The 25,583-nt window shown below is 38.6% G+C and overlaps 3 protein-coding genes across 4 annotated transcripts in view; 2 read left to right on the forward strand and 1 right to left on the reverse strand.

Annotated features, from left to right (window-relative positions):
- Positions 1–4,476: 4,476 nt before the first annotated feature.
- mnx1 (motor neuron and pancreas homeobox 1) lies at positions 4,477–6,860 on the forward strand. Its single transcript, XM_026363623.1, has 3 exons — positions 4,477–4,992; positions 5,778–5,938; positions 6,473–6,860. The coding sequence occupies exons 1-3, from the start codon at positions 4,497–4,499 to the stop codon at positions 6,758–6,760; spliced, it is 945 nt and encodes a 314-aa protein (XP_026219408.1). The 5' UTR covers positions 4,477–4,496; the 3' UTR covers positions 6,761–6,860.
- A 1,965-nt stretch (positions 6,861–8,825) lies between these two features.
- nom1 (nucleolar protein with MIF4G domain 1) lies at positions 8,826–16,539 on the reverse strand. 2 transcript variants are annotated; one of them, XM_026364077.1, is made up of 12 exons: positions 16,469–16,539; positions 15,280–16,382; positions 15,063–15,175; positions 14,237–14,432; positions 12,429–12,752; positions 12,116–12,226; positions 11,642–11,812; positions 11,118–11,239; positions 10,834–10,966; positions 10,095–10,226; positions 9,878–9,987; positions 9,469–9,646 (listed from the first exon to the last, which is right to left on the reverse strand). In XM_026364077.1, exons 2-12 carry the CDS (start codon positions 16,273–16,275, stop codon positions 9,469–9,471), a joined length of 2,586 nt encoding a protein of 861 aa, XP_026219862.1. In that variant the 5' UTR covers positions 16,276–16,382; positions 16,469–16,539. The 2 variants fall into 2 exon arrangements, with proteins under 2 accessions (XP_026219863.1, XP_026219862.1); XM_026364078.2 differs by having other exon boundaries at positions 8,826–9,646; positions 15,280–16,520.
- Positions 16,540–16,599: 60 nt separating this feature from the next.
- Positions 16,600–25,583, forward strand: part of lmbr1 (limb development membrane protein 1) — a 31,304-nt gene continuing 22,320 nt past the window's right edge. The window contains exons 1-5 of the mRNA XM_026362855.2: positions 16,600–16,795; positions 19,383–19,455; positions 20,531–20,570; positions 22,111–22,250; positions 23,474–23,577. Coding sequence (XP_026218640.1) covers positions 16,733–16,795; positions 19,383–19,455; positions 20,531–20,570; positions 22,111–22,250; positions 23,474–23,577 — 420 coding nt within the window. The 5' untranslated portion in view covers positions 16,600–16,732. The remainder of the gene's footprint in view (positions 16,796–19,382; positions 19,456–20,530; positions 20,571–22,110; positions 22,251–23,473; positions 23,578–25,583) is intronic.

Consider the following 25,583-nt stretch of genomic DNA (forward strand, 5'->3'; position numbering starts at 1 on the left):
AATCCTACCATGTTGGTGTCCCATTGAAACATTGAAAACCTACTACTGCTACTGAAAACTCATTGGAAGGTTACAGGCAACCAGCAACTGCATGGGCATTATTAGTGACACTGCTGAGACATCTTTTATTGGGGTGCCCCCTTCTTTACTGCAGTGGCACAAATCACAAATTGTTTAGGATCATTACAGCAGAAGGAAAAAACAAGCAACCAATAAATCAATACCCAAAATAAGGGAAGCAAATATTTAAAATAGGCAAAATAACCGGCTTACATAGTGACTTTGCTGTTCTGAAGTTTTTAAACATAGAAGGAGTTTACCCATCATGGAAATGCAACTACTCTTGTTTGTCTTAAAAGATTTTAATTTTAATATTAGTAAATGAACATGGACAAGAATTTACCATATTTTCTTCCATTGATGCCTGCAAGGTTTATTAACTTATAACTTTTCATGTGAAAAACATCTTTACTTGTAATTGCATGTGGAGAGTCCCCATCAAGACCATGGCCTAGACAAAAAAAATATTCTCTCCTGGCTACAATCAAAGAGAGAGACCAAAAAATGTCTGGAGAAAAGTGGAGCTAAGCAAACACATACTTCAAATTATTTGTGGCATTGACATTGTATTGAGTTATTTGTCTATGTTTTTTGCGGTTAACACAAGTTTTGACATTTTATGTTAGCTGCAATTAGTGCTAGCACATATTTCTAACAATAACAATATTTCTGAAAAATATCAGCCAGATTTTAGCCACCAACATAGCACAGTGACAGCTTTTTTGTTTTGCCTATACTGCATGATCTGTAATTATAATTTATTTGACTAATAGACATTTGCGTATGAATGAGGTCATTACTTTTCTGTTAATGAGAGTTAACTAAAAATCTTGGATTCTCTGCGTTACTGTTATACCGGTGTTAAATACATGCTCTCTGCTGCAGTAAGGCTTTGCTATAAACTGCTTTCTTATTCTATCTTTGCTGATTGTATCTTTATTCAGATGATTTTGGGAAGTTATTTGTTTTAATCTCTATGAGATAAAACTTTGAATCTCTCGCATAAAAGTAAAAGTAACTTCAGCTACTTCAACTTTTCACCTTCTCACCAATCATGTTATAATATGATGGAATAAAAGATGTGATATAAATATGTTAACACAGTGTTTTACTGCTTTGGCTTTTTGTAGTTATGATTGTTAAGCATGTACATTTGTGCAGAAAAATGTTATAGAACCATTGTACACATGGTAACAATGAGTATAGCGATTATGTTAAATAATTAAATAGTCCAACATATTTATAAAATTAACAAACAAACACCATCCAACACAAAAGCTCAGAGAAACAAACAACAAACAATAAATATAATAACTTTTACTTCACTACCCTCCAGTTGGTTGTTGTCCCTCCATTGAGCATATTGATACTTGTTGCAATAAGCAAAGAGCAACAGCCTCACCACCTCATCACTTGATAATTTAGGGTAGTTATGTGTTATGTTGTAAAATTTACATGTATTTGGTGTAGAAGTTTCATTTAGCACTTTGGAGAAGTAGGATCATGTATAGGAATGATGCACAATAAATGCTGAGTTAAAAGTGAGATGTTTGACACAATTTTTTAAGATGCTGGGAATAACAAATCCAATTAAATGCGAAAGCAACAGGATTCTCCACACTTAATAGACTAGTGCCATTAAAGAAATTACATTTGTGTTAAATGTGTGCCTTCTTTAGGATTTTCTTGTCTTTGTATTCCTCCATATACTTAGACATTAGATAGCTACTAGAATGGCTTTGACTTGTTTTAATAGGAGACAAAGGCCCTGCTATAATTTTATAGCAAAATAAGTTGCAATTATATTATTAATTCTTCATATATTTTGTCAACAAACTGATGTCTTATATCAACGAGCTTTTTTATTGGCTGAACGAATAAAGGCTTTTAGAGCATGAGCGGGCAAATGGTTTCATCAATAAGATCTGACTGGGCCTATGTATAGAAATATGTCTATGTAAATAAATATATAAATATATATTTATCAGCATACTGTAGACACCATGTTGAAGGGGACTCAGGTAGAGTCTCTATTCAAAGTACATTGATAACACGTCGGAGATAGATTATTTATTGATTATTGTTCTTCAATTGAAGTTGTGATATCGACATTATTCTCTAACAGGAATTAAGCATCCTGAAATCAAAAAATAGGAAAAAAAAAAAAATATTGCGAGCCGCAAATGTTCAGGGCAGCAGCCATTTGTGCCAAATGAACACGAGGTATTTATTGCAATAAAAGAGACAGTGTGAGGTCCCTTTAAATTGGCTTTTTATAATGAACACATTTACCAAACGTAATTAATATATAAACTATCTCGATGTGTCACTTTGATTTGTATTTTAGTTAATTGTGAAAGTAATTACGGAACAAATTAACAGCTTTCAGGAAAGACCAAGGTTTTAGGGTCCGGTTCCATCCTGGGAGCCTTATTAATTTTCTCTCTCCTAGATGTGATGAAAAGGGGCGATAAATCTGGGTGATCGGTGAAGGCCAATACTAAATGGCTCTATATTTCACCGCTGCTTTAATAGAAATATTCATGCGGGGCCCTTAATGAAATTAAACCCGCGGTGAGGACAAGGTGCAGCCCGGGTGTGCGGCGGTAAAGAGTCCCCGCTGTTATAATGATGATCAAGATGTTAGGACGTGTTTAATTGTTGAGAAAAATAGAAAAACACTGACGTGTGGAGGTCAGGGTGTTTATTTAGCCATTTTAAAACAGCCACGTCGGATCCAATCATTTATACTGAAAAATGCTCATTTCAAGAACAACGAGGACAAATTCTAACACTGTCGAAAATATTGGAAACATCTCAATTTAATAATTTATGCGCCATAATTCTTCCCATTAAATAAGTGTGAACGTTTGCTATGAAAGCACAGCCCACTGCTGAACTGACTCTCTCTCTCTCTCTCTCTCTCTCTCTCTCTCCATGCAGGGCCCCCTCGCTCCCCACCCACATCAATCTTCCCGTTATCATTCTGTAATTGGTCATGATCATCAAGGGCCACAATTAAATGGCGATCCTTTACCTGAAAACTACCCGGTGACTTGTTGATTTCCCCCGAGCAAATAAACGTCCCAGGAGCGCGGTTAGCTGATGAATTGACAAAAACTAATCAGCTTTATTGGTAGACAGGTTAAGGGCAACGGGTGTCAATAATTCTCATTTTGACCCCGTCTTCCATTAAGTTTAAGTGGCTTATTAGACGGAAGTCACCCGGAGCCACGGGCCCCTCTCTCTCTCTCTCTCTCTCTCTCCTCTTTCTGCTCATCACTGTTCAGGGGATTCAATTACAAAATGTTATTTGCTCGCTTTGTTCACGCTTTGTGTCCAAATGTGTCATATTTCGACAGTTGTCCACGTCGTTTCCTGGAAAGTGTCCACCCAGACCAGTGCGTCAGCCTAGATTTGACTTGGTAAGAAAAAACACAGGCGTTATTTTTCAGTATTACAAAGGAAAAAAAAAAAAAAATAAAATCAGGTTTGCTGATAAGATGATGTTGGGAGAAGTGAGGGTGGAACCCAGCTCTCAGCGTCTGTCACCTTCAGGCTTGCGCAGCGACAGACGGAGGGCTTTTACTTCAATTTCCCTGTTGGGCACTCAGGGTGCTTCGGCTGAACAGAGTCATTTTTGCGCATGCTTTCATTTTTAACAGCCTATATATTTATTTAAGCTGCCATCTGAATTCAGCAACAGATAGAAGATAGGCCTGATGACCCTACATGAAAACTCTGTTCTACACTGATGGAGACCCTTTAACATTGTTTGTTATATCATATTTGTTTCATACATATGTGATATGTACGTTTTTCAAGTTTAACAGTAACGTTTGCTCATCTCCAAACCTCAGGTGAACCCAAAACCGCTCACACAGGACACACAAAATTTCTGGACTTGCAGGAGGGAAGATTGAAAAAAATTAAAAATAAATACAACTTAAAATAATGTTGCATAATTTTATGTTATTCCGAATCTGGATATTTAGTTTATAACACATGCACCTGCGTACACAGGCAACCCCCCCAAACTGCAAACGAATTATTCCCCTTGAAAATATTTCCTCAGTACAACCCCTGTTAATGAATGGCATACTGTATTTATAGGGAAAAAATTAAGTTACAGCAGAGCAGCAACTTTTTCAAACGACATTTTCCTATAACAGCAATATTTTATGAAACCAATAATGCAGCCAACATCGTGCTTTACAGTGATTAGAGCAGAGAGGCGTTGTTGGGTCAGATGCAAAGCTTGGGACAACCCCCAGTGAGACGGTTGCACCAATCGCCTCCATCTGACAGGGATTAAGTGTCACACTGAGCTCCTCTTTCACACTCCGGACCATAACATTACTTTTGAGAGGTGGGAACACGGACTTCTCCCTCGTTCACGGCAGCAGAGACGAAAAGGACGCGTACCGGGGACCCAAATGGAGAAATCCAAAAACTTTCGCATTGACGCGCTTTTAGCAGTCGATACACCCAAGGTGCAGACGTCTCCCCTCGCGCTTGTGACTTCTCTGTCTTCGTCCTCCTCCATTCCGTCCTCTGGAGGTGTGGGAGCCCCGGAGCTGACCACTAGCGCCGACTCTTTACGCACCGAGACGCCGTCTCCACCGAGGATTTCTACCTGCGGCCTGATACCTAAACCGGGTTTCCTCAACAATCCGCACAGCATGGTTGGATTACATCCGCAGAGTACCGCAGGGATCCCTGCACAGGCTCTTTACGGCCATCCCATGTACACCTACTCCGCTGCTGCCCTCACAGGCCAACTCCCTGCCCTTTCCTACTCCTATCCACACGGCTCCCATCACCACCACACCAGTGATCCCATCAAACTGACAGCCAGCACGTTCCAGCTGGACCACTGGCTCCGGGTCTCCACAGCCGGAATGATGCTTCCCAAAATGTCTGACTTCAGCTGTGAGTAACTGTTTCTCCACAACATTTTCTGCCATTTTTACTGTAAAGATATTTATAAATATATATTACGGCTGTGTCTAGACGCAGAGTGATCTGTTCTGTTTGATGGTACCCCAAAAACATTGCTATATGTTATAAATAAACAAAAAAACTTTAATTGTAAATAACCTAAAATAACGTGGGCCTACATGATGCTGCTTTAGGACAACATCTGTTACCTGTACTAATGTCACAGGTATACTCATTTTACTTTATATGATGTCAGCTTTTACCTCACATATTATCACCAGCGGATCACTGAGGGTCTTTCTGACAGGAACTAAAATGGACAGATAATGGACAGTGGGAAAGTGGCAGAGGAGCGTGAAACCCACAGCCGACATGTTATTTGCTCACCAGATACTGCCTTTTTTGTTTCTGCTCGTTTTAACAGATTTGGTCAAAACGAAGTGGCAAATAGCTTCTCTGTGGACATATTCCTATGTGGACGACCGTGTTGTTTAAACAGAGAGCACATAGATGTGGATAATTAGATTTAATTATACAATAACAACAGAAGGTTTACAAGTTTGAACTAAATGAATCATAATCTCACTTTTGTTTTTGGCAATAACCACACAATTGAAATAGCCTTCCATTTGTCAGGTACCATTCAGGATTATTGAAAAACTCAGTTTTCTTCATTGGGATTCTTATTGTTTTGTTTATTCTTATTGTTTTGTTTATTCTTATTGTTTTGTTTATTCTTATTGTTTTGTTTATTCTTATTGTTTTTGTTCTTTCAGCCCAGGCACAGTCCAACTTGATTGGCAAGTGCAGAAGACCACGAACTGCATTCACAAGTCAGCAGCTGCTGGAGCTGGAGCATCAGTTCAAACTGAACAAGTATCTGTCACGACCGAAGCGCTTTGAAGTGGCCACGTCCCTCATGCTGACAGAAACTCAGGTAGCCTGAATTATCTCTTCTCTATGTCATATATCGTTTATTATAGTTAAGAATTCACGCTACAAAAATAGTACCTGGCGAAGGAAAACGCCATTTGCATTGTTTTAATGTGAAATAAACACATTTGAAATGATACTGAAACAGCATTCCTCTTAAACGTTGTATTTTTTATTTTGGACTTTTTAAAACGGTTCTTAATCAAATAACCTTGTTGGTTTAATTTCAGTGCGAAATAGTCAATGTCAGGTGACCTTCTCGCAATCTTTACGCACACTTAACGCACAGTTAGTCTCCTTCATTTTGTTACTTTTAATTATTCTGGGCTAGTTGTAAGCCTTTATCTGAAAGTACACTGTAGAGAGTGTAGGATTAAATGAAGGAGATGAGAAGGAGAATTAGGAAATGATCCCCAGTCTGTAGGGAACCAGAGGTTAAGCGTTGTGGTACGCGTCTTAATTCACGGGGGCAATGTGATAGTTTACTGTGAATTTTTGAAATTCAACTAAATCAAAATAAACTATTTCCCTTATTCAGGTCAAAATCTGGTTCCAGAACAGACGCATGAAGTGGAAGAGAAGTAAGAAGGCCAAAGAGCAGGCCGCCCAGGAGGCCGAGAAGCAAAAGGGCACCAAGAGCGGCCAGGAGAAATCTGACGGACTGGAACAGTCGGATTATCACAGTAAGGCTGGCTCAAAAAACGGCAGGATAAGAGACTACAGGGACAGTGACGATGACGAAGGCGACAATTTTCTGTACAACTCGTCGGACTGCTCTTCAGACGACGAGAGGAATCACACCAGTGACATCAGTCCGCAGCCTTGAAGCTGATGGTGACGAGGGCCATGTATAAAAACTATGGGGGATTTTCTCTAGAAAAATGCAGTTGCATGTAATCCAACCTCTAACCACGTACATGGAATTATCCAGCATTTGTTTTGTTTTGTTTTGTTTTGACAAATTTAAAATTTGGGTCAAGAATAAACGACCCTCATATCATACAAAACAAGCAATAAAAGCAGGATGTAATAAAACATGAGCATCACTCACTCGGCTTTAGGTAAACTGTGACATGTTGCATGGTTTATATGCAAACCGCTGTAAACTGGCTCCGGACTTTGCAATCTGTCTCTGCTGTGATGGCTAATTTATCAGCAATAGTCTTTCAGTAATATCCAACTTCCCGCACAGTAAATAGCCTGCTGTCATTTGTCTTGTTTTGTTCCTTGTGGTGTGATACGTCCGTAATGTGTGATATCATGTTGGAAAAAAAAAAAACCCTTATGTTTATTTTTCTATACTGTATTTATAGAAATGGTCATACCAGTGCATGCTAAATTATTGTTTAGCGTCTCTCTTGGTGCAACAAATGTGAAATAAAAATGCTTTTCTATAAAACTCAGCTGCAGGCTTTGTGTTTGTGCCGATCCACTATTGTGGATCTGTCTTTTACGCGCAGCGTTTCAGCCCCGGACGCGCACACAGCCTCGTGTTTTTCTCCTTGCTCTGACAGGTCGGGTCATGGGAATTACTGTTAATAGAGCTGTCGGATCCGTGCAAACGTGCAGTGAGAGCAAACAGCAAGTAGGCAGACAGACGGACGGACGGAGGAAACATTTCGCACCACACTAGCAATAGACTGGAATTAATAAACCTTAAACGGCGACGACTTGGCTGCACAAGCACGATTTTCAGGGTTGAAATCATTTCCAACTCTTTTAGCCTACAGAACTCGCTAAATATTATTTTATAGACTCTTAAATACGAGCTAATATAGTTTTTGCTTCACAGTCTATATGTTTCTTCTGGTTTCTGCTTTATTTTGGTTTTTAAGCAAACATTGGATTTGACACAAGATGCAAGAACGACCTGAGCTTCCAATGAGATAATTTCTTAAATTATAACAGAAATTGATTTTTTATGGTAATTTTTTGTAGCTCCACCATTTTCAAGAAAAATAAATATCAGTGCAGACATCCCATCAGGATGTTATTGTTATGTAATATGTTTATCTTTCAGTCCAGTCTCTATTTTATAATGTTATCACTGAGCATTGCTTGGGACAATTGAATGACTCACCTGTGCTTTCCCTATAAAACAGTTACTTTTTTTTCTGAAAACACCTGAAGTCCTGAGAATAGTTTTACTTCTCATTGTTCCTGCAGACATCAGTGTTAAACCATAGCTGGGTTTGACTGATTATGTGTGATTACTGGAGGATCTGCTGGTTATCTTCATCAGTTTGCTTTAGCTTTAGCTGACTAAATCAAAGTTCAGCCGAGGGTCAAGCCCAGCCAGAGTACACCAGGTAAAGCTGATGATAACTGTCTGGTTTTCGGCTGCCGACAATGGCCAGTGTATGGACTGCGCTGAGCCTATTGATCCCATTATGTCCACCTGAATCCACCACGTTCTCTCTCTCTCTCTCTGTATTGTGCATCATTTGCTATTAAATATACTGCATTTTGTGCGTCCATGTTTTAATGGAGGGCTGTGCTTTAGGTGTCTCAAAAACACTGAATCCTAAATGATTCCTGTAATTACAACACTCCCTTCAGCACCAGCCTACTGTGTGGTTTGTGGACTAGTGGAGGACATTTCCTCTGGCTGACCTTGGTGGCCCATTCCTGACCTCAGGCCAGGCCTCCATCTATAGAACGATACAGCAATTAATAGGAGCAAGTATCAAATGTAACAGAATGACTCTGCTATGTTAACCACGCAGGCAGATACTGGTGTCAGCGAGCAAACAGAATAAGCTAGATTCAAGGTCCTGGGCCATTTCGTCAGGGTGTGTAAACAGTGAACACTCACAGCAGCCAAGTGGAAATATCAACAAATAGAATAAAAAAAACAAAAAAACAAAACAAAACAAATATTCACTAATCAGTTGTGTTTAAGGCTGAAAAAGACTTTATTATAATGTGCTTTATTTTGTGTGCCAGGGTAAATAGACTCAGTAAAACCCCGAAGAATGGTTGCAGGTGTGACCGCTGTGATATTAACTCTTGCTATACACTGCCTCCAAGAGGGCGGTCTCAGAAAAAACATAAAGGAATCAAAGATATGAAAGCACCTGCAGAAGAAAATGGTTTCTTTGTCTAAGTCAAAGTATTACACAATATTATTGTGATTTACTGGGGCTTTTATGACTGATGTTTAACAAATGGTACAAACATGTTACACAGCAAAACATATGTATATAAATAAATCTGGTGAGATCGATCCTTTTTAAAATTTTACCCCTTTTTTAACAAATGCACAAGCAAGAAATATGTAATTAATCCAAGGTGTTGCTATCACATTGTCATTAAATCCAATCACAATCTGTAGCTGCACATTAATAAAGTCCAACCATGATGTCCTGTTTAGTCCTACTAAGACTTCAGTAAGTTTGAAGGCTTCTTTCTGATTCTCCAGATTTGAGAATCCTGACATTGAAACATTATGTACATCATCAAACTGTAGGTTTCTTGTTCTTTGTTTTAAGAAGCACTCCACTCCAACAAGCCTTCCTTGTATGTTTGTGTGTTTTACAGTTTGAGCTTGGCCTCTTTGGCCTCCATGGCTTTGGTGGCGACCTGAGCGCGCTCTGAAAGCGTCGCTGCTTGCTCAGCTGGTCCCTGTGACTGAGCATTCTTCAGCAGAAAGTGGCTGATGAAAAGCTTCAAGCCCTCGCGCAGCATTCCTAGCTTTGGAATTCCTGAAATCCTGGTGGATGGGAAACAATGAGGGACATTGATTTTCAGATGTTCACGTACTCCCATGCAGTAAAAGGGGAGTAGTTTCACAAGATGTGGGCTAATGGAAGTTAACACTGACCAACAGTTAAAATACTGCATGCATGCATGACGTTTTTTTTAGCATGTCTTATTTAGAATTTACACGTTTATTTCTCCAAACCTCTAATAAAATGAAGTGTATCCACAGCACGGATCTCACCTTCCAAATATGCTCGCTAGGTCCTCGGCCTCAGATTCTTTTAGCAGTTTAGTCAGCACCTGACGCAAGAAGCGCACTGTGGGCTTATCCAGTTCCCCAAACTCTATTACCTACAACAGATGACGAGAGAGATGACCTCAAAAATTAGGTAGTTCAATTGATTCATGACATCGAATATATGAATGCAATATAGTGAAAGCTTTAATCCACCACTTACTTTGAGCACGGAGAGTGAAAGGCACTTCCTCTGAAGGAAGTGTGTAACTAGTAGGACCAGGTTGTTAAAGGTGCTGCTGGGTAGCTTGGACAGCTCTTTGAACTTGTCCCATAGGCTGAACTGGAAGGTCATCTATGAAAATACAAGATATCAAATTGAAAGCTTGTATAACTGCACTGACTGATGAGGAGGACACATTCTCAGAAACAGTAGTAGAAACTCTAAACAACAGGAACCTTCTTTTCCACACAGGTGATCCTCTCCTCCAGATCCAGTTTACATGCGAAAAGCAAACATTCCCACCAGCCCTCATTCCAACTCTTTGATGAGGACAATGGTCATCAGTTTCTGATATGGACTTGTGATTTAAATGGCAGCAAAGTAGGAAGTGTGGTCTCGCCTCCATTGTTTGTAGTCACAGTTTGAGTCAAATAATATCAGAGGGGAGAGGTGTGAGAGGCTCCCACACTGAAGAGGTGAAATTAAGGCCACGCGCAGCTCACACACAGTTTTAGAAACTGGGTGGTCACACACATCAAGCAGATCATTTAATCCCAAAATACAACATTTTCTCATCATGAAACGTGCAGTGACTTGACTCTAACTTCTGTAAATCCATAACTGGTGTGACTAAGTGAATGTTTATTAATGCTATAAGTTGAGTTACTATTTCCATGCTTTAATGTCAGTTAAATAAGAACAGTTGTACTCTGTTTTTGTTCAAGTATAGCTGGAGTACCTGGAAGCGACGGTCATGGGAGCAGAATTTCTCTCCCAGTACAGCGTAAAAGGCATTGAAGGTTTTCTCCTGCAGACAGCAGTCCATCAGAACATGGACAATCTCTCTCTCCTGTTTGTCCTTCAGGCCAATCCTTTAGACAGAGCAAATAAAAGGGGGTTTGAAACGTTCCCCATTTTACTGGGTCTCTTAGAGATGATTCAGAATTTAAATGACTGATTTTTTCCAGATCTGTTAAACCAGCTTGGCGTAAAGATAAATATTTGCACTAAGCCACAACACACCTCAACAGTTTCTCAAATGCATCCAGGTAGTCTTCACTGGTCATAATCACGCAGAAGATGTTTCTTCGAACTTCAGTGTTCATCCTCTGCTTCCTGGCGAGCTCTAACACCTTGGTGCTAAACTGAAACAAATCAAACAATGTGACTGAGTGAGAAAGGATTATCTGAGAAATGCTGTTTATAATGCATCAAATCGCTGACATTACTGAATTATACTGACTAGACCTGGTAAACCTCTGAAGTCGTTTTCTTTTTCAAACTCATTCAAAACATAAACATTGTCTAGTGTTGCAGTGGAGTCTATATTTTATATTTAGTGAATGCAATCTGAAATCAACTGTATAATAATTCAATACTCAAAACGCAGTGATAGTATAGTAAAAATGAGACATGATTAAATTGAATTATTCTCTGCTTTCTCTACCTGAAAAAACCTTTGACCGTAAATGTTTAGTGCAGCGCTGTACTGGGGTTTCTACTGTACACCTGTCCACTACTGCAACTCTGTGGTTCCAGGAACATACCTGTCCTTCTTCACTATTCTGCTTTGTAGTCGTGTTCCCTTGTTTGCTGATCATGGGCGCTCCACTCCACGAGGAGCCGACGATCCACCAGCGGCCAACTTGATCTGCGGCCAGGAGACTTTCCAGAGAGACCCTCAGTTTCACGTCACTGCCTCCAGCACTGCGGTGGATCTGAGCAACATATTCACAAGGAATCAGTCAGAAATGTACTAAAAAAGGATGCCTGCAATCCCAAAGTTGACAACTGACAATGGTAAAGATGGTTGTGCTGCATGCAGCTGCAACACCATGTGTGCAAAAGTGGTGCTCTGAGGCCACCTGGTGGTACTACTGGACCTTACTATAAAAATGAACGCTGGTGAAAGATTAAGGTAATCACAGACAGCTTGCTATATAGTACTAACATCTATAATCTAAATGCTGAAAATCTATTTTCACTGGAAAATGAGTGTTATTTCCACCAGAGTCACTCACCAGAGTCCTCTGTAACTTCCTTAGTCTCTCCACAGGTTCTGGATTGTATCCCGGGATCTTGCGCATATCATTATTCTTCAAAGCCAGCATAGTCTCCAACATAAAACGCACCTGAGGACATTTTTACACATCATTTACTATTATAGTAAATACAGTAAAAATGTTCCAAAATGTGAACCTAATTGCAAAATACATTATAAAATGCTGTAGGAAATACTATAATTTTTAAATTAAGAATCCCTGTCATAAAAAAAGATGACTGAATTAAAAAGTTTGTCCATTTAAATGCAGGAAGTAATTCTGTTTGTCCTACCCTGGTCTGATCCTTAAACTTCGAGCCCAAGGCGCTGGCCTTGCGTTGGGCTTCAGAGATGAGCTCCTTTAAAGCTAGAGCGTCGTCCTTCCTCAGAGCAAAGCCAACATTTCTCAGCACAAACAAAACCAATTCAATGTCCCTCTCTGAAAAGGTCCCCACCAGACGTTTTAGGATATCGAAGATGAGGACAGAATGCACAACCTGGAAGTTATAGAGGTGGGCAACTATGGCAACTAGGTTGTCACACTCTTTGCCTTCGCTTGGGTTCTTATACAGCTCGTCAAACTGTTGCACAACTGTTTCTAGAAAATGGGCTCCAACCTGGAAAATGACAAAACATTAACATTTACTTCATGTTACTGTTTGATATATATATATTAATACCTAGATAACAACATGATGAACACGACTTTGTGACTTTACATTGTAAAGTAGTATAAAGTGTTTATCTAGCACTGTTACTGTATGCCCAGATCCCAACAGTGAAGTCAGTAAGAATTTAATGAAAAGGAAATGTAAGTCAGTTGTAAATACACATATACACTAGCGTCAAAGGTTTTAGAACACCCTACTTTTTTATATATATATTTTTTATAAACTGTACTCTGTAATAAAAACATAGAACAAATAAACAAACTAAGTTAAAAAAAGAAATAACAGAATCTCTTTATTAAACAAATGGATTCTAAACTTTTGCCTCATCAATGTAGCCACCTTTTGCAGTTTTAACAGCTGAACACACTCACGGGTTTCTTTCTACAAGGAAAATCAAATATTCTTCCCAGAATTTTGCAGAAGTTTGGAACTTGTAAGTAGCTTTGCTTTCACTCTCCTGTCCAGTTCATCCCAAACTATCTCGATGGGGTTCAAGTCTGATCTTTCTTGTCCCAGACAAGCCTCTTGTTCTTATTCTGATGTCTTACCAATGGCTTTCTTGCTGCAACTCAACCTATCAAACCTGCAGCTCGAAGTCTCCTCTTGAAACCGAGACTCGCTTACTACGACCACTGTTAAGCGTTGCTTGAAGCTGTTGTCCTGTGAGCCGTCTATCATGCAAGCTGTTGACTCTCAGAAACTTGTTTTCTGATTCTGTTGTGGCTTTGGGTTTGCCAGACCTGCTACTGGCAGAGTTTCACCCTGTGTCTGAGGGCCTTTTGATGGTGAAGGAAACTGTACTCACTGACACCTTGACTGACTGCACAATTTCTCTGCGGGTAAGACCTACCTACCTAGAACTTTTAAGTGTTATGATGCTCTGTCACTCTTCCACTGTTAACTGTCTTGTTCTCAATATTTGTATAGCAACACACTACAATCTGCAGTACAATACTGTTCAAAAAATGCAGCTATGGTACCATAGTAAAGAAAAAAAGGTTGGGACACCTGTAGGAACTGCTAGGACCAGGATTAATCAACTGCCATTGCCATTGCTGCAGAACAGCTTTAAGCTGGTAATCTACTTCTTGTTCCCTAAAAAGACATTTTTGTATATATCTGAAATGTACATTATTTTTCAGTTTGGGTTTCAGTTTTTGGTTTCACCACTTACCTTTGTAACATTTCAAGCTATTAAATGGACATAAACTGCTTGAATTTCAATAAAACAATAGAAAAATTGGGGTGTTCTAAAACCTTTGACTGGTAATATATGTAAAACCTAGGTGTTAGATATTAATTTAAAATAATTAAAAACCTAATCAGTGATCCAGGTCAGTGTTTATTATTTTTAATACACAAAGAGACAAAGAAGAAAACAACCAGGACTGTCTGGTTAGCATGTGTCTCTGTATAATTTGTGTCTTTACCTCCAATCCAACAGCATGATGAAGGATGCTGACAAGCAGGATGTGCTCCATCAGTAGTCTGTCAGGCATCAGGGTCGGAGTGACACACGCTGTTAGCAGCACCTCTGTCAGTGTATCATTCATGTCTTTCCTGCTGTAACTCATGTACAGCTCCTCTAGCTGGCTACTTATAGATCCCATGTTGGGCTCACTCAGCCTGTAAGAGTTGATAAGTCATGAGTGAATAATCATGTTTAAATTATAACAAAACAAACCTGAGATGATCAAGACATTTTTTTGTGCATGTATTTATTGATGCTTTGGCAGAAAGTCAGTGTTTTTTCAGCAGGACTAATGTTTAATGGGCCTTCTGGTTAACCTCAAAACCTCAAATCAAGTCAATTCATAGAATATTAACCACTAACAAGCCTGATAATAAATTAAGACATTTATCAAGCAAAATAAGAGACATTCATTTGTAGGATATATGAGGACCTGCTGCTGTCTCTCTTTATTGCCACTGTAATTAAAATATACTAATATTTGGCTTTTAGACAAATCACAAAGTAGTTTTTCTTCTGGAAAATGTGAAGGAGAATATTTTATGATTTTTAAAACTGTACAGATGAAAAACTTTTACTAAATTATATTTTGTTGTAGCCCTACAACCTCAAAATGTGTACATTGTTATACCTGTGGAAGAAGAGTACATACTGAGAAGAATAGCAGTATTTTCACACTCTTGACTATTGAAATTATAATACATGACGATGATGGTCTGCAGATGTTATAGGATCAAATTATCTTCTTTAAAAGTGTGGAATTAATGTATATATCAACGTGTTACCTGTTCACCAGGCCTTTCACATTCCTTTTCAGTTTTTCAAGCTCAGCTTTACGTTTATTATCTCCAATGTTTCGCAGGTGAGGCGGCACATATTTACCTGCCCCAGAGGAGACCTAGACATTGGAAGATGCAATTTAGAATTAGATCTCTTATACAGCATACAAGATGTCAATGCTATGACAGTAATGACATATTTATTTAAAGTTTGTGAACTCACAGATTCTGATGTCTTTGTATGAGGAGTGTCAGACTCCTCTTCTCCTTCGTTTTCACTGTCTGAGTCTGCAGCTTCACTATCATCTACCTCATCCTCCATTTCCTCCTCCTCATCTGCTTCCTCCTCCACATCATCATCCTCCTCCACCTCCTCATCATCATCCTCATCCTCCTCCACCTCCTCCTCCTCCTCCACCTCCTCCTCATCCTCCTCCTCCTCCTCCTCCTCATCACCCTCATTTTCATCATCCAATGAACCCATGTCTTCATCACTATCTTCACCTGCCACCTCATCTTCTGGTTCTTCATCTTCATCTGACCGCAAGTCGTCCTCATCAAGCTTTTCAAAGTTCTCTTTGGCCACATCCATGTCATCATCGTCATCATAAATCCCTGTAGCTGATGAGCCAGAGTCAAGCACTCCAAGAATATAATCAAGTCCATCAGCCACAAAGGACTGTGGAAGGCTTTTTTTGTTTTTCCTCTTGTTTAATCCCAGGCACCGCTCTAGCTTCTTTATTTCTCTGTCCTCTTGTTCATTGGCTTCCATAAGTGCCATTTGTCTCGATTCCTGAAGCTTATTTATTTTCTTGCCTTTCTTTGAAGATGATGGTGTTTTAGAGTTGGTGGATGTTTCTGTAGGAGCACCACTGGCCTTACTTAACTGTGACTTGGATTTTTCTTTTTTTGCTTTCTCCATATTCTTCTTCTTCTGTTGTTTTTCAGCACTTATCCCTGAGGTATTACCGTTATGGAGGGGTAATATAGGGGTCTTTTTACCTTCATAGTGACTTTTCATTTTAGCTTTTTTCAGTTTTCGCTTTTCTTTACGCAACTCCTTTCTGCTTTTCTTTTTTACAAATCTCAACCCATGATCATTATCTGCTTCGTCTGTGCCACTTTTACTTTTAACAAACTCATCCACTGCCACCATGTACTTCTCTAATACTGCATTTCCTTTCTTCTTTTTGCTGTTCTGTTTCCATTTTCCCTTCATGTCTTGAAAATAATAGACCTCTGGATTTCGTGAGCTAGATGGCGTTCACCTTTACCGGCTCCCTTTCTTTCAAAACACACAAGCTAACGTTGTTGAAATCCAGAAGGTTGAAAACGAGCAACAGAAACAAAGCACAGATTAAACCTGTCGCTTCCTATTTGAGACACAGAAGTACCTTAGATCGCACATTTACCTCCATGAGGACAATATTTGTGATGTGACCCCCAAACATGTGACCATTTCCATCCGGGGCACGCCGAGGAGCTGACGCCTAATGATGACGTGCTTTATTTTGGGGCGTTTTTAGCACGGAGCGGTTTTCCCTCGATGTAAACTGTCTTCTACCCAGTCAGGACTGTTTTCAGAGAGGTGGGGGAGACGCCTGACTTGTTGTTGTCAGTCGTACGAGCTAGCATGTAGCGAGTCTGTAGCTTTTACTGCATTTGCAATATGAAGAATGGAAGAAGACGATGTCACTATCAGAGAGCAGAATTTCCACAGCCAAGTCCGAGAGTACATCGTAAGTGAGCGGCTAGTTGAGGCTAGCTGCTAATAACGTCCTCTGCTGCACTGTAACGTTAAAGGCAGCTAGCTTTAGCGTCAGCTGTCAGTTTACGTCGGCACAATTAAACGATGATGATTCTGAAATGTTTGAGGCACCAAAAATTGGTGATATTTATTTAACAGCTAGGCTATTGTCCAATTGATTGTAAAATAAAAACGCGAGTGGGTGCGCTCATCAAAGTTAATGCTAGCTAGCTTACGTTAACGTTAGCTAACTACTATTAACTAGTTGGTTAATTACATTAGTACTTGGATTATGTAACTTATTATTTGGGCATACTTGAACAGACTGGAAATAAACTTATATGCCTTCCAAAGTCGTAGGAAAATTGCCCCTGTCCTCAGTATCTTTATTTTATATATTTGTGTGTACAGTATATTTTTCAGGTCTGGGTACCATTCATTTTATTCCATATTTTCCTTGCACAAAGTTGATGCATATCTGTTCAACTCAGTGTATCTATTAAAATCATATAGTCTCAAGAAAGATAACTACAGTCTGGAGACTTCTGACAATTTATCAGAAGTTACAGATCTGTGTACAGTTACACTGCCATGGTAGTATTAGCATCATAAACACTTAAGTCTAAGGCTTAATCTGAAGTGATTTAGGTGAGACTAAAGTCTATATCATTATATAATGATTTTGTAAAATTATTATTAAAATATCCATAACTTCTGATTTGATTATCTAGCTGAATGATTCTAAAAACCTGAGTTGTGTTTTTCAATGGGAACCTTAATTATGACATATTTTCTTGGTGTAGTGTGGGACAGGATATGAGTAAAAAAAAATACTGTATAAAGTATAAATCTAAATAATGGTCTTTTCTGAACAGATGGTTCAACCTGTATTTTTGCTGTCTCATTTGTGCTTGTTGGGCTGAGACTGTATATATGACAATAATAAGTAACTTTCTTGAAATTTGCTGTTGCAGATGATCCTCTATGTCAGAAACCACATTGTTTGTTAGGGTGCAGTTTCAGAAAAATAAGTGAGAAAGATCAAGAGGAGACACTAAATCTGGAGTAGGCCATCTTGATTACTCGTGACAGAAATGAAATATAGAAACAGATGTCTCAGCAGGCAGACTCAACATCTCAACTTCAGCTTGTACATTTTGTCCCAAGCATTTTTCTACACCTGACTTTTAGTATCCCATATCAACATGCTTCATCTAAAATCCCATTGCATGATGTCTCTATATAAGTTAATATCTATTTGGAGAGACAGCTTATGGGTTGATTTCTAGAAGCACCAGTGGGGTCATATATATTGTTGGGTTTTTCTCATTTTGCAGTCAAGGTTACTCTGGGTTAAGGCTAATGTTGGTGAACATGACTCATAGACATAATGGTTTGCTGTTGATTGACATCAACTTTAGAAAACTATTCCAGTATTTCCCATCCTTTAAGTATCTATAACAAAAGAATGTCACTCCTTTGTTTACACCAAACACATAGAATGACTGTGAGTATTTGGGTTAAGGTGAGGTGATGTGTCATTACATTTTCCAATGCCACCTGCAAGCAAAGCCCTAACATCATTATCAGGCTTTCAAACATTTCTATATACAGAAATATGCTGTATTAAACAAACTGTGAACTCTTTATGGAGATCATGCACAAACTTAAAGAGTTCCTCCGTTAGAAAAAAATTCTCTCACCTCCAACTTGAGTTTGTATGTCATTTAGGTGTGAAATGCTGTCACTAAGTTGGTTGGGATTGCTTGCACACTGCTTACAAGACACCTGACTTGTTATTACCTTCTCCTTTTTCATTACTAAGTGGACCACTACAAATTGTTGGCGAAAAACAAAGTAATATCTAGTCTAGCAGCATTTGCATTGACTTGTGTGCTTGTAACTTGCAGTTATCTCCTAGACTGTTGTATCTGCGCCAACTTATCAGCTCTGTGCACCTGATACTGTGTAATACTGGGTTTGCGCCTTTGTGGTCATGGTTTTGCTTGAGCCACTGTCATGAGAGAGTTTGTAGCTTGTAAATATATCAGCTGTCGTTTATTTGGAATGGGACTGTCCCTGTAAAGAAAAACACATTTTACTCCCACCATCATATGTATAATACCTTAAACATCCCAGATACACTGAACAGGTTTGGTGTTTCTTTTTATGACAGTTTTTCTGTCTGAAATATGCACAACATGCCTGGTGCCCGCCTGAGTCATCTCATAATCCCTAGTCAGCCATGATGAGTTGTGCAATGTTGACAGGGTGCAAAGTGCTGAAGTGGGTCCTTCTAACATTAGTTAAAGACAAGTTGCTGTCACAGTAGAAGGGGGGAATGTGGGATGTGATCTTTCTGTAAGACCATCCAGCTTGTTCTGAGGCAGGGGTTACCTAATAATCCTTCACACTGGTAATTTCTGCACCATCTTAGTTTTGTTCATTCATTTGCTGAATTGGTGTCAACAGACTTATGTTACACTAAAATGCCATAGATGAACATTTATATCTGAGAGGTGGATATTATCTGCAGTTAAGCTTAGGCTAAACTTTAATTTTACATTTTGTCTTTTCAGATTTGCTTCCTCCTGTTTGCAGTCCTCTACATTGTGTCCTACTGTATCATAACTCGATACAAGAGGAAGAGTGGTAAGCGTTTTTAAAAGAATAGGATCTTTTAGTCTGTGAAAACAGGGGTCTGGATGCGCCTCAGTGAGGCTGTCACCTGTAACAGTGACATAGTAGAAGAGTCCATGGTGGAACCACTTTCATAATGGGAACATTGTAGATGTTTGGTAATAGCTCTCCGTTTAAACTGTTTGCTCCCAAACAGAGCATTTCATTGTGCTCAAACTGAAAGGAAGTCCCAGCCAACAAGGTTTTAGGTGTATGCATAAGGAACCACAACTATGCCTGTAGAGCAAACTGCTTAAGTGAGATCTGTTTCTGTGTAAACATGAATACAGTTTAACATATCATAACAATTAGACTGATACTGACATAACCTGCACAATGATTATCACAAATGCTGGAGTGGCTTCAGGCATTCGTTAAGACCTGTGGTAAGAGGATATGTTTATTTTTTTTAGCTTTTGACCTTTCAAATCAAGTTCTAGAGGCAAAATCTGTGAGGAAAACAACAAGACACTGACAGACATTATGACCTGTATCCCATTTTCCCAGGACAAATATAGTATGTCCAGGTCACACAGGCTTCCCTTGTCTCATTTTGAAAGTAGACCACTTTGCACCAGAAATCCCTTCTGGAGTTTTGTAAAGTAGAAATCTAGGCTGCTTTTGTCCTTACCCCTTCAGTAGATGTGTTCACCTACAGCACAGAGGCATTGTGAAAGATGAAGTAGCATTACATACAGTACTTGATATAGTTTATTTGACAATACTGTTTAATGTATGTTGTATGATAAAGTCACTGTATTTGCATCAGGCCTGTTTTTCCTGAAATGTCTTTAAGGATTCTGTCAAATAAAATAACTGGCAAAGCATTATAGAGTCATGAGAAAAAGGCCCACCTTTTCCTTACTATAAAGACGTTAAATCCTAACCTTTTTTGGTCCTACATTTGCACATTAAAATAATGCATGTTAGTATCAGACAGAAAAGAACTATATTTAACTGTTTTTCTGATGTGGACCATACTGTATACAGCTTATTAGCCTAATCTGTGTCTCACCTTGTTACTGAAGTGGTTTGGTTTCCTTTATAGATGACCATGAGGATGAAGATGCTGTTGTCAACAGAATATCGTGAGTGAAACAAATTTTAGTGCATTCTTCTTTTCAAAACTGTGTAATTTGCAAATTGGCAAGCACTGTTTTCAGATGGTAAAATGGCTAAACGCAGTTAAAGTGGTTAAGGGGTTTAAAAATACAAAATACATGTCTCTTTTTTGCAAGAGCTGCTCAACCTCTGGTTGAGTATAAAAAAAATAAAAAACAAAATACACCTGTGTCTTTAAGGCCCCCCTTGACCAGTTTGTGGATGGACAAGAAACTATGCCGAGCTGGAACAGCACTGTCCTTCAGCAACAACCTAGCTGAAAGTACTGCTTCATACTGGGGCAGTTTGTGAAAACAGTAAAACAACATGAAACAACATGAATAGATAAAACTGTTGGTAGCAGTCTGTTGCTGGTCTGTAGCTGTATCCATTGTTGTTTTCTGGTTTCATCTTGGGGAAAAGTAAACAAAGTAAAATTTCCTTCACAGCCAAAGAAACTCTTTCTGCAAGACATATCTGCACAAACAAACACTTGAACTCATGCTAGCCCGTGCAGAGGTGTGGCAGTGAACCTGAGAGTGTGGGCAGGAAGCCATACTTAGTGTGCGTAGGAAATGGTTGGCCAGTCATGGATTTCCACACCTCTTAATGTCAACTGATTCTGCCTTTTGCATCTCGATAACAAAGTAAATTAGCAAGACTGAAACCTGGGGGTTTCATTAGCCAGCCAGTATGCAAACATATGTTCAACTTAAGCTTTGGGCTGCCAACCTTGCAAAAGTAAGATGTATCATTAGAACACAAAAAGCATAATATGACCTTTTTAAAATGCACTATTTATTATTTATCTTAAGTGACAACTGGTAAACTTAGTTTTTATTAATTTTATTAAATATGTAGTAAACTTTGAGGAAGGAAAATTGAATTGTCATAATTGGAGGTGAAACAAAGCTCAAAATTAGCAGTTAGATGTCATTAATACCTTAGAAAACAATCCTTCTTATTATAATAAAAAAACAATACTACTACATACTATATGCAGCTTTATTACTAATAACTAATCCCAGAAATTAACAACATATTGCACTAACTCACGGATTACCACGGATTCTCTGAATGTGTTACTTAAGCTAGAACAGTGATGGGAAGTATCACATATCCCTCAGTGTAGAGTTACCAACACTTTCAAAAATGCATGTTGTAGCCACCTGCTACCTTTTTGAGTCCAGTTGAGGAAAATGGTACTCGAGGGGTTCGGCAAAATAATGGAAAGCCTTTCAGATTAATGAGCTTCTTTAACGATATGGTGAAGTGGAGACTTTCTGCCATCCCACTGAGGACCACTGAGCAGATGGTCACTCTCTTGGGTCCAATCTAGATACCCGCTGTCTCTGCATATATAAAAAATGCAGGCTTCAGAAACAGCCAGTGTGTTATTTCATCTACTGTCGATCTACTGAAGGACAGGGGCAGAATGTTGAGATTTCCTGTGTGTTAGTTTGATCTTGACCAGCGGTAACACTATATGTATGTGTGTCTTTGCGTTTTTCCTAATTTCATTTACAGGCTGTACTTGTGCACCTTCACTCTGGCAGTGTCGGGCGGTGCCGTCTTCCTGCTGCCTTTCTCAATCATTAGTAGTGAGATCCTCCTCTCCTTCCCCAAAAACTACTACATTCAGTGGCTCAATGGCTCCCTCATTCATGGTCAGTACATCACACAGGTCATGTATTTTTCTGTCTTTTTTTTCTCTTCAACTTTTTCTACTTTGACTTGAGTAATATTTCTGTTTTCCCAGAAATATCTGAAATAATGATGAGATTCGGAATTGTAAGATGAGTTGATACCTTGAAATCATTTTAAATTCTTTATAAATTCTTGATTTAAATAGAAATATAGCATCTCATTCTTCTCTCTATCCATTTTTTATGGTTATAATTATTAATAACATAAAACATGTTGTAAATGTAAATATTAAACATATAGCTATGTTTAAAATTAACATTTAATTTTTTGGTCTTGTAATAACTACAAAAATGTAAAAGGGTCAAGCCTTTGGGTTTATTCAATTCAGTTTATTTATATAGCATCATCACAGAAGTAACCTCGAGTCACTTTACAACGTATTTACAAAGTTTATGTAACTAACTATTTAACTTAACTACTACCTAAAGCATGTGCTAAATTACTTATATTTACTACTACTTACATAATTAATAGACTGGGGTGTGCAACCTTTTTTTGAATTATCTTGATCTTTGTGAAAGTCCATCTCATCATCATCTATAGCACCATAGCATTATAGCACAAACTGAATTAATGCAAATGATGCATTTAAGAAATAATGAGGAATTGTTCTATAAATGTAGACACAATGTTAAAGCACCATAATTGTCTTTAAGGAACATTATTTGATTGTAGGTTTGTTCGTGTGTTTATAAATGTGTAGCCACCGTTGGCAGCTGCTGATAAATTATTTAACTTATGTCTATAGTTAAAACCAAAGGATAAAATTTAAAAGTATTTCCTGTTTTGTTGGATTGCCACATATAAAGATCATCTTTATGTCATTTATGGCTGGATAATGTTACATCGTCCACCAGGGGGCATTAGAGTCTAGGACTTTGACATAGCTAGGAAGGTACTTGGCATATAAAACCCTGTGCTTACATCTCCCCTCATCTCACTGCTTTGTATCCCTATTTTTTAGCTGTTATAATTTTAACAATAGACCTTTCCAACAACTTTTTCAAAATATCAAAATTCAAAAAAGAAAAGAGGTTGATCCCAGGACCGAGGTGGCTAGGGTGGAAAGGATAAGGCCAAACACACAAAATCCAATTTCCATATTTGAAATTAAAATTCAAACTAACTGTTGATTTATTATATATATAGTTTGTCTGTATGACTGTTTGTTTAATTTCTGCAGGCCTGTGGAACCTTGTGTCGCTGTTCTCCAACCTTTGTCTTTTTGTCCTGATGCCCTTCGCTTATTTCTTCTTGGAGTCTGAGGGCTTTGCAGGATCGAAAAAGGTAGATATAAATGTGGTAATTGTGTAATTATTTGTTGAAGATTGATTTTTTATTTTTTATTTTCTTTATTTAAAATATTGCTTATGTTCTTTGTTATGTATGGTATCAAACCATCATTAAAAATAGAATTATAAATGAATAATAAGTCCTTCAGGAATAAATTTAGGGGAATAATTAATAAAAGTCAGGTTGGTTACTTTCATCAAATTTTTGTGATATGTATTTGCATGTATAGCATCTGATGTTGTGTATTTGGAGTGTTGTTGGAGAAGGCTGATTGGGATTACGTTTATAAATCAGAGTAAAACATTCAGACACATAACTTAAACAGACTCTGCACAAAACAACAGGACAAATAAAAACAAAGAGGCCTAAACACATATGAAATGCAAAATCATTTATTTTTGCTATCTATTCAAATGTTTCCCTTTAGCTGCCAAAGCAGCAGGTGCCTAGTCCTTGCCCTTTCTCTGACTCATGCCACTGACCATAACTGCCACCGCAGAAACCTCATTAACCATGAAAGTCTGAATCTGGTCTTCGCCCAGCGCCACATCCTGACAAACCCTTCCAATAAGGCCATAGGCTGCAAACGCTTCAACACCGCTGCATCGGCCCCACTGATTTAAAGCCTGATTCCTTGTCACCCGCTCCCCAGCCCCCTAAAATAAAACTTCAAAAGGACAGGCTAATAATCGAGTTGTAAGGCTCAGCGAACTTCCTCATTTAATTGATTACCCCCCCAAAAAAGAGGCTGGGGGCTCGTGTTCCAAAAGTCCATAAAGTTGCAGCAACATGACAGCACAATAGAGCCTCGCAAAATGGAGGGGGAAAGATTTACTTTTAATACACCTCTATCCTGTGTCACAGTTTGAAACTTCTCTGGTTTATGTCCCTCCTGGCAAAAGCACATAAAAATTAGCCTGTACTGTAGTGTATAGCCAGTTCTTTTCTTCCTCAACCTCCTAATTTGTTTCGGTTGGATTTCTTTAGCAGAGGTCAGGCCCTGATGTGTAGGAAGCAGGATGACGGCCTCTCACTTTTCTTCTTTTTGTTCTTTTTCACTTCAGCAAGACTGTTTCTTGCTACCGATCTTCCATAAATTTGCTAAGAGGAAGCACTGTTCAGTGTTGAGCTCACGTCCAGGTATAGATTGCGTGTTCGCTAAGGAAGGGGTGGAGGTGACATTCCTGTTTCACCTAAAAAAAAAAACTATTGACAGTTGACCTGCAAAGTCAATCGTGTGGCCAACATCAACAGGAATGTAAAACACAGATCTGAGTTTTTATAATGTGATATTATGCCTTTCCCCAATAACAGCATTAAAGCACAATGTCATAAGACTTTATGTGGTATTTTAACCTTCTGGGCTAATGTTATGGCAGTGCGAGGTCTTTCTGACTGCGGAAATGAAGTGAATGATGAATTTCACTACTAACGCTGTAAGTCAGCCTTTTCATGTGGCTGTGTTTACTTTTGACGATGTACTAAAAGACGCCACCAGAATAAAGATGGAAATGTGGATGTTTTTTTTTTAATGTTAACTGTTCAGCTCTTCAAAACCTGTGTCACCTGTGTGATTAATAGTTTAACAAATTGTCCAAATTGTGGATGAATCGGAGTGACTTAGGTTCTTGATGTCAGATGTTATGATCTAACTTTATTTGCTGCTGTAAAATGTCTCCTACTTTACTGCTGTGTTCTCAAATCTTTGTAGAAGAGCTACATCACTCAGGTCACTGAAGGTCCTCGTGTTGTTAAGGTTTTTAGGTTCTGATTATGTGTATTTGTACCTTTGTATCTTGCACAAATAGCAGTATTCAAAATGAAGTACTGTGAGTGGATAAAAATCTGTCCACTTTTGAGCTTTGACATGTCCCTAATATAGGATTTCTGTCACTCGTGTTATGTTCTATCACCAGTAGATGGCATTATAATAATGAAAGGCATCAGTGTCATCCTTGTCGAGATGATCAGTGCGTTCTGAGACAGACTGTGAAGACTTG

Source organism: Anabas testudineus, chromosome 2, assembly GCF_900324465.2.
Source record: "Anabas testudineus chromosome 2, fAnaTes1.2, whole genome shotgun sequence".
NCBI lineage: Eukaryota > Metazoa > Chordata > Actinopteri > Anabantiformes > Anabantidae > Anabas > Anabas testudineus.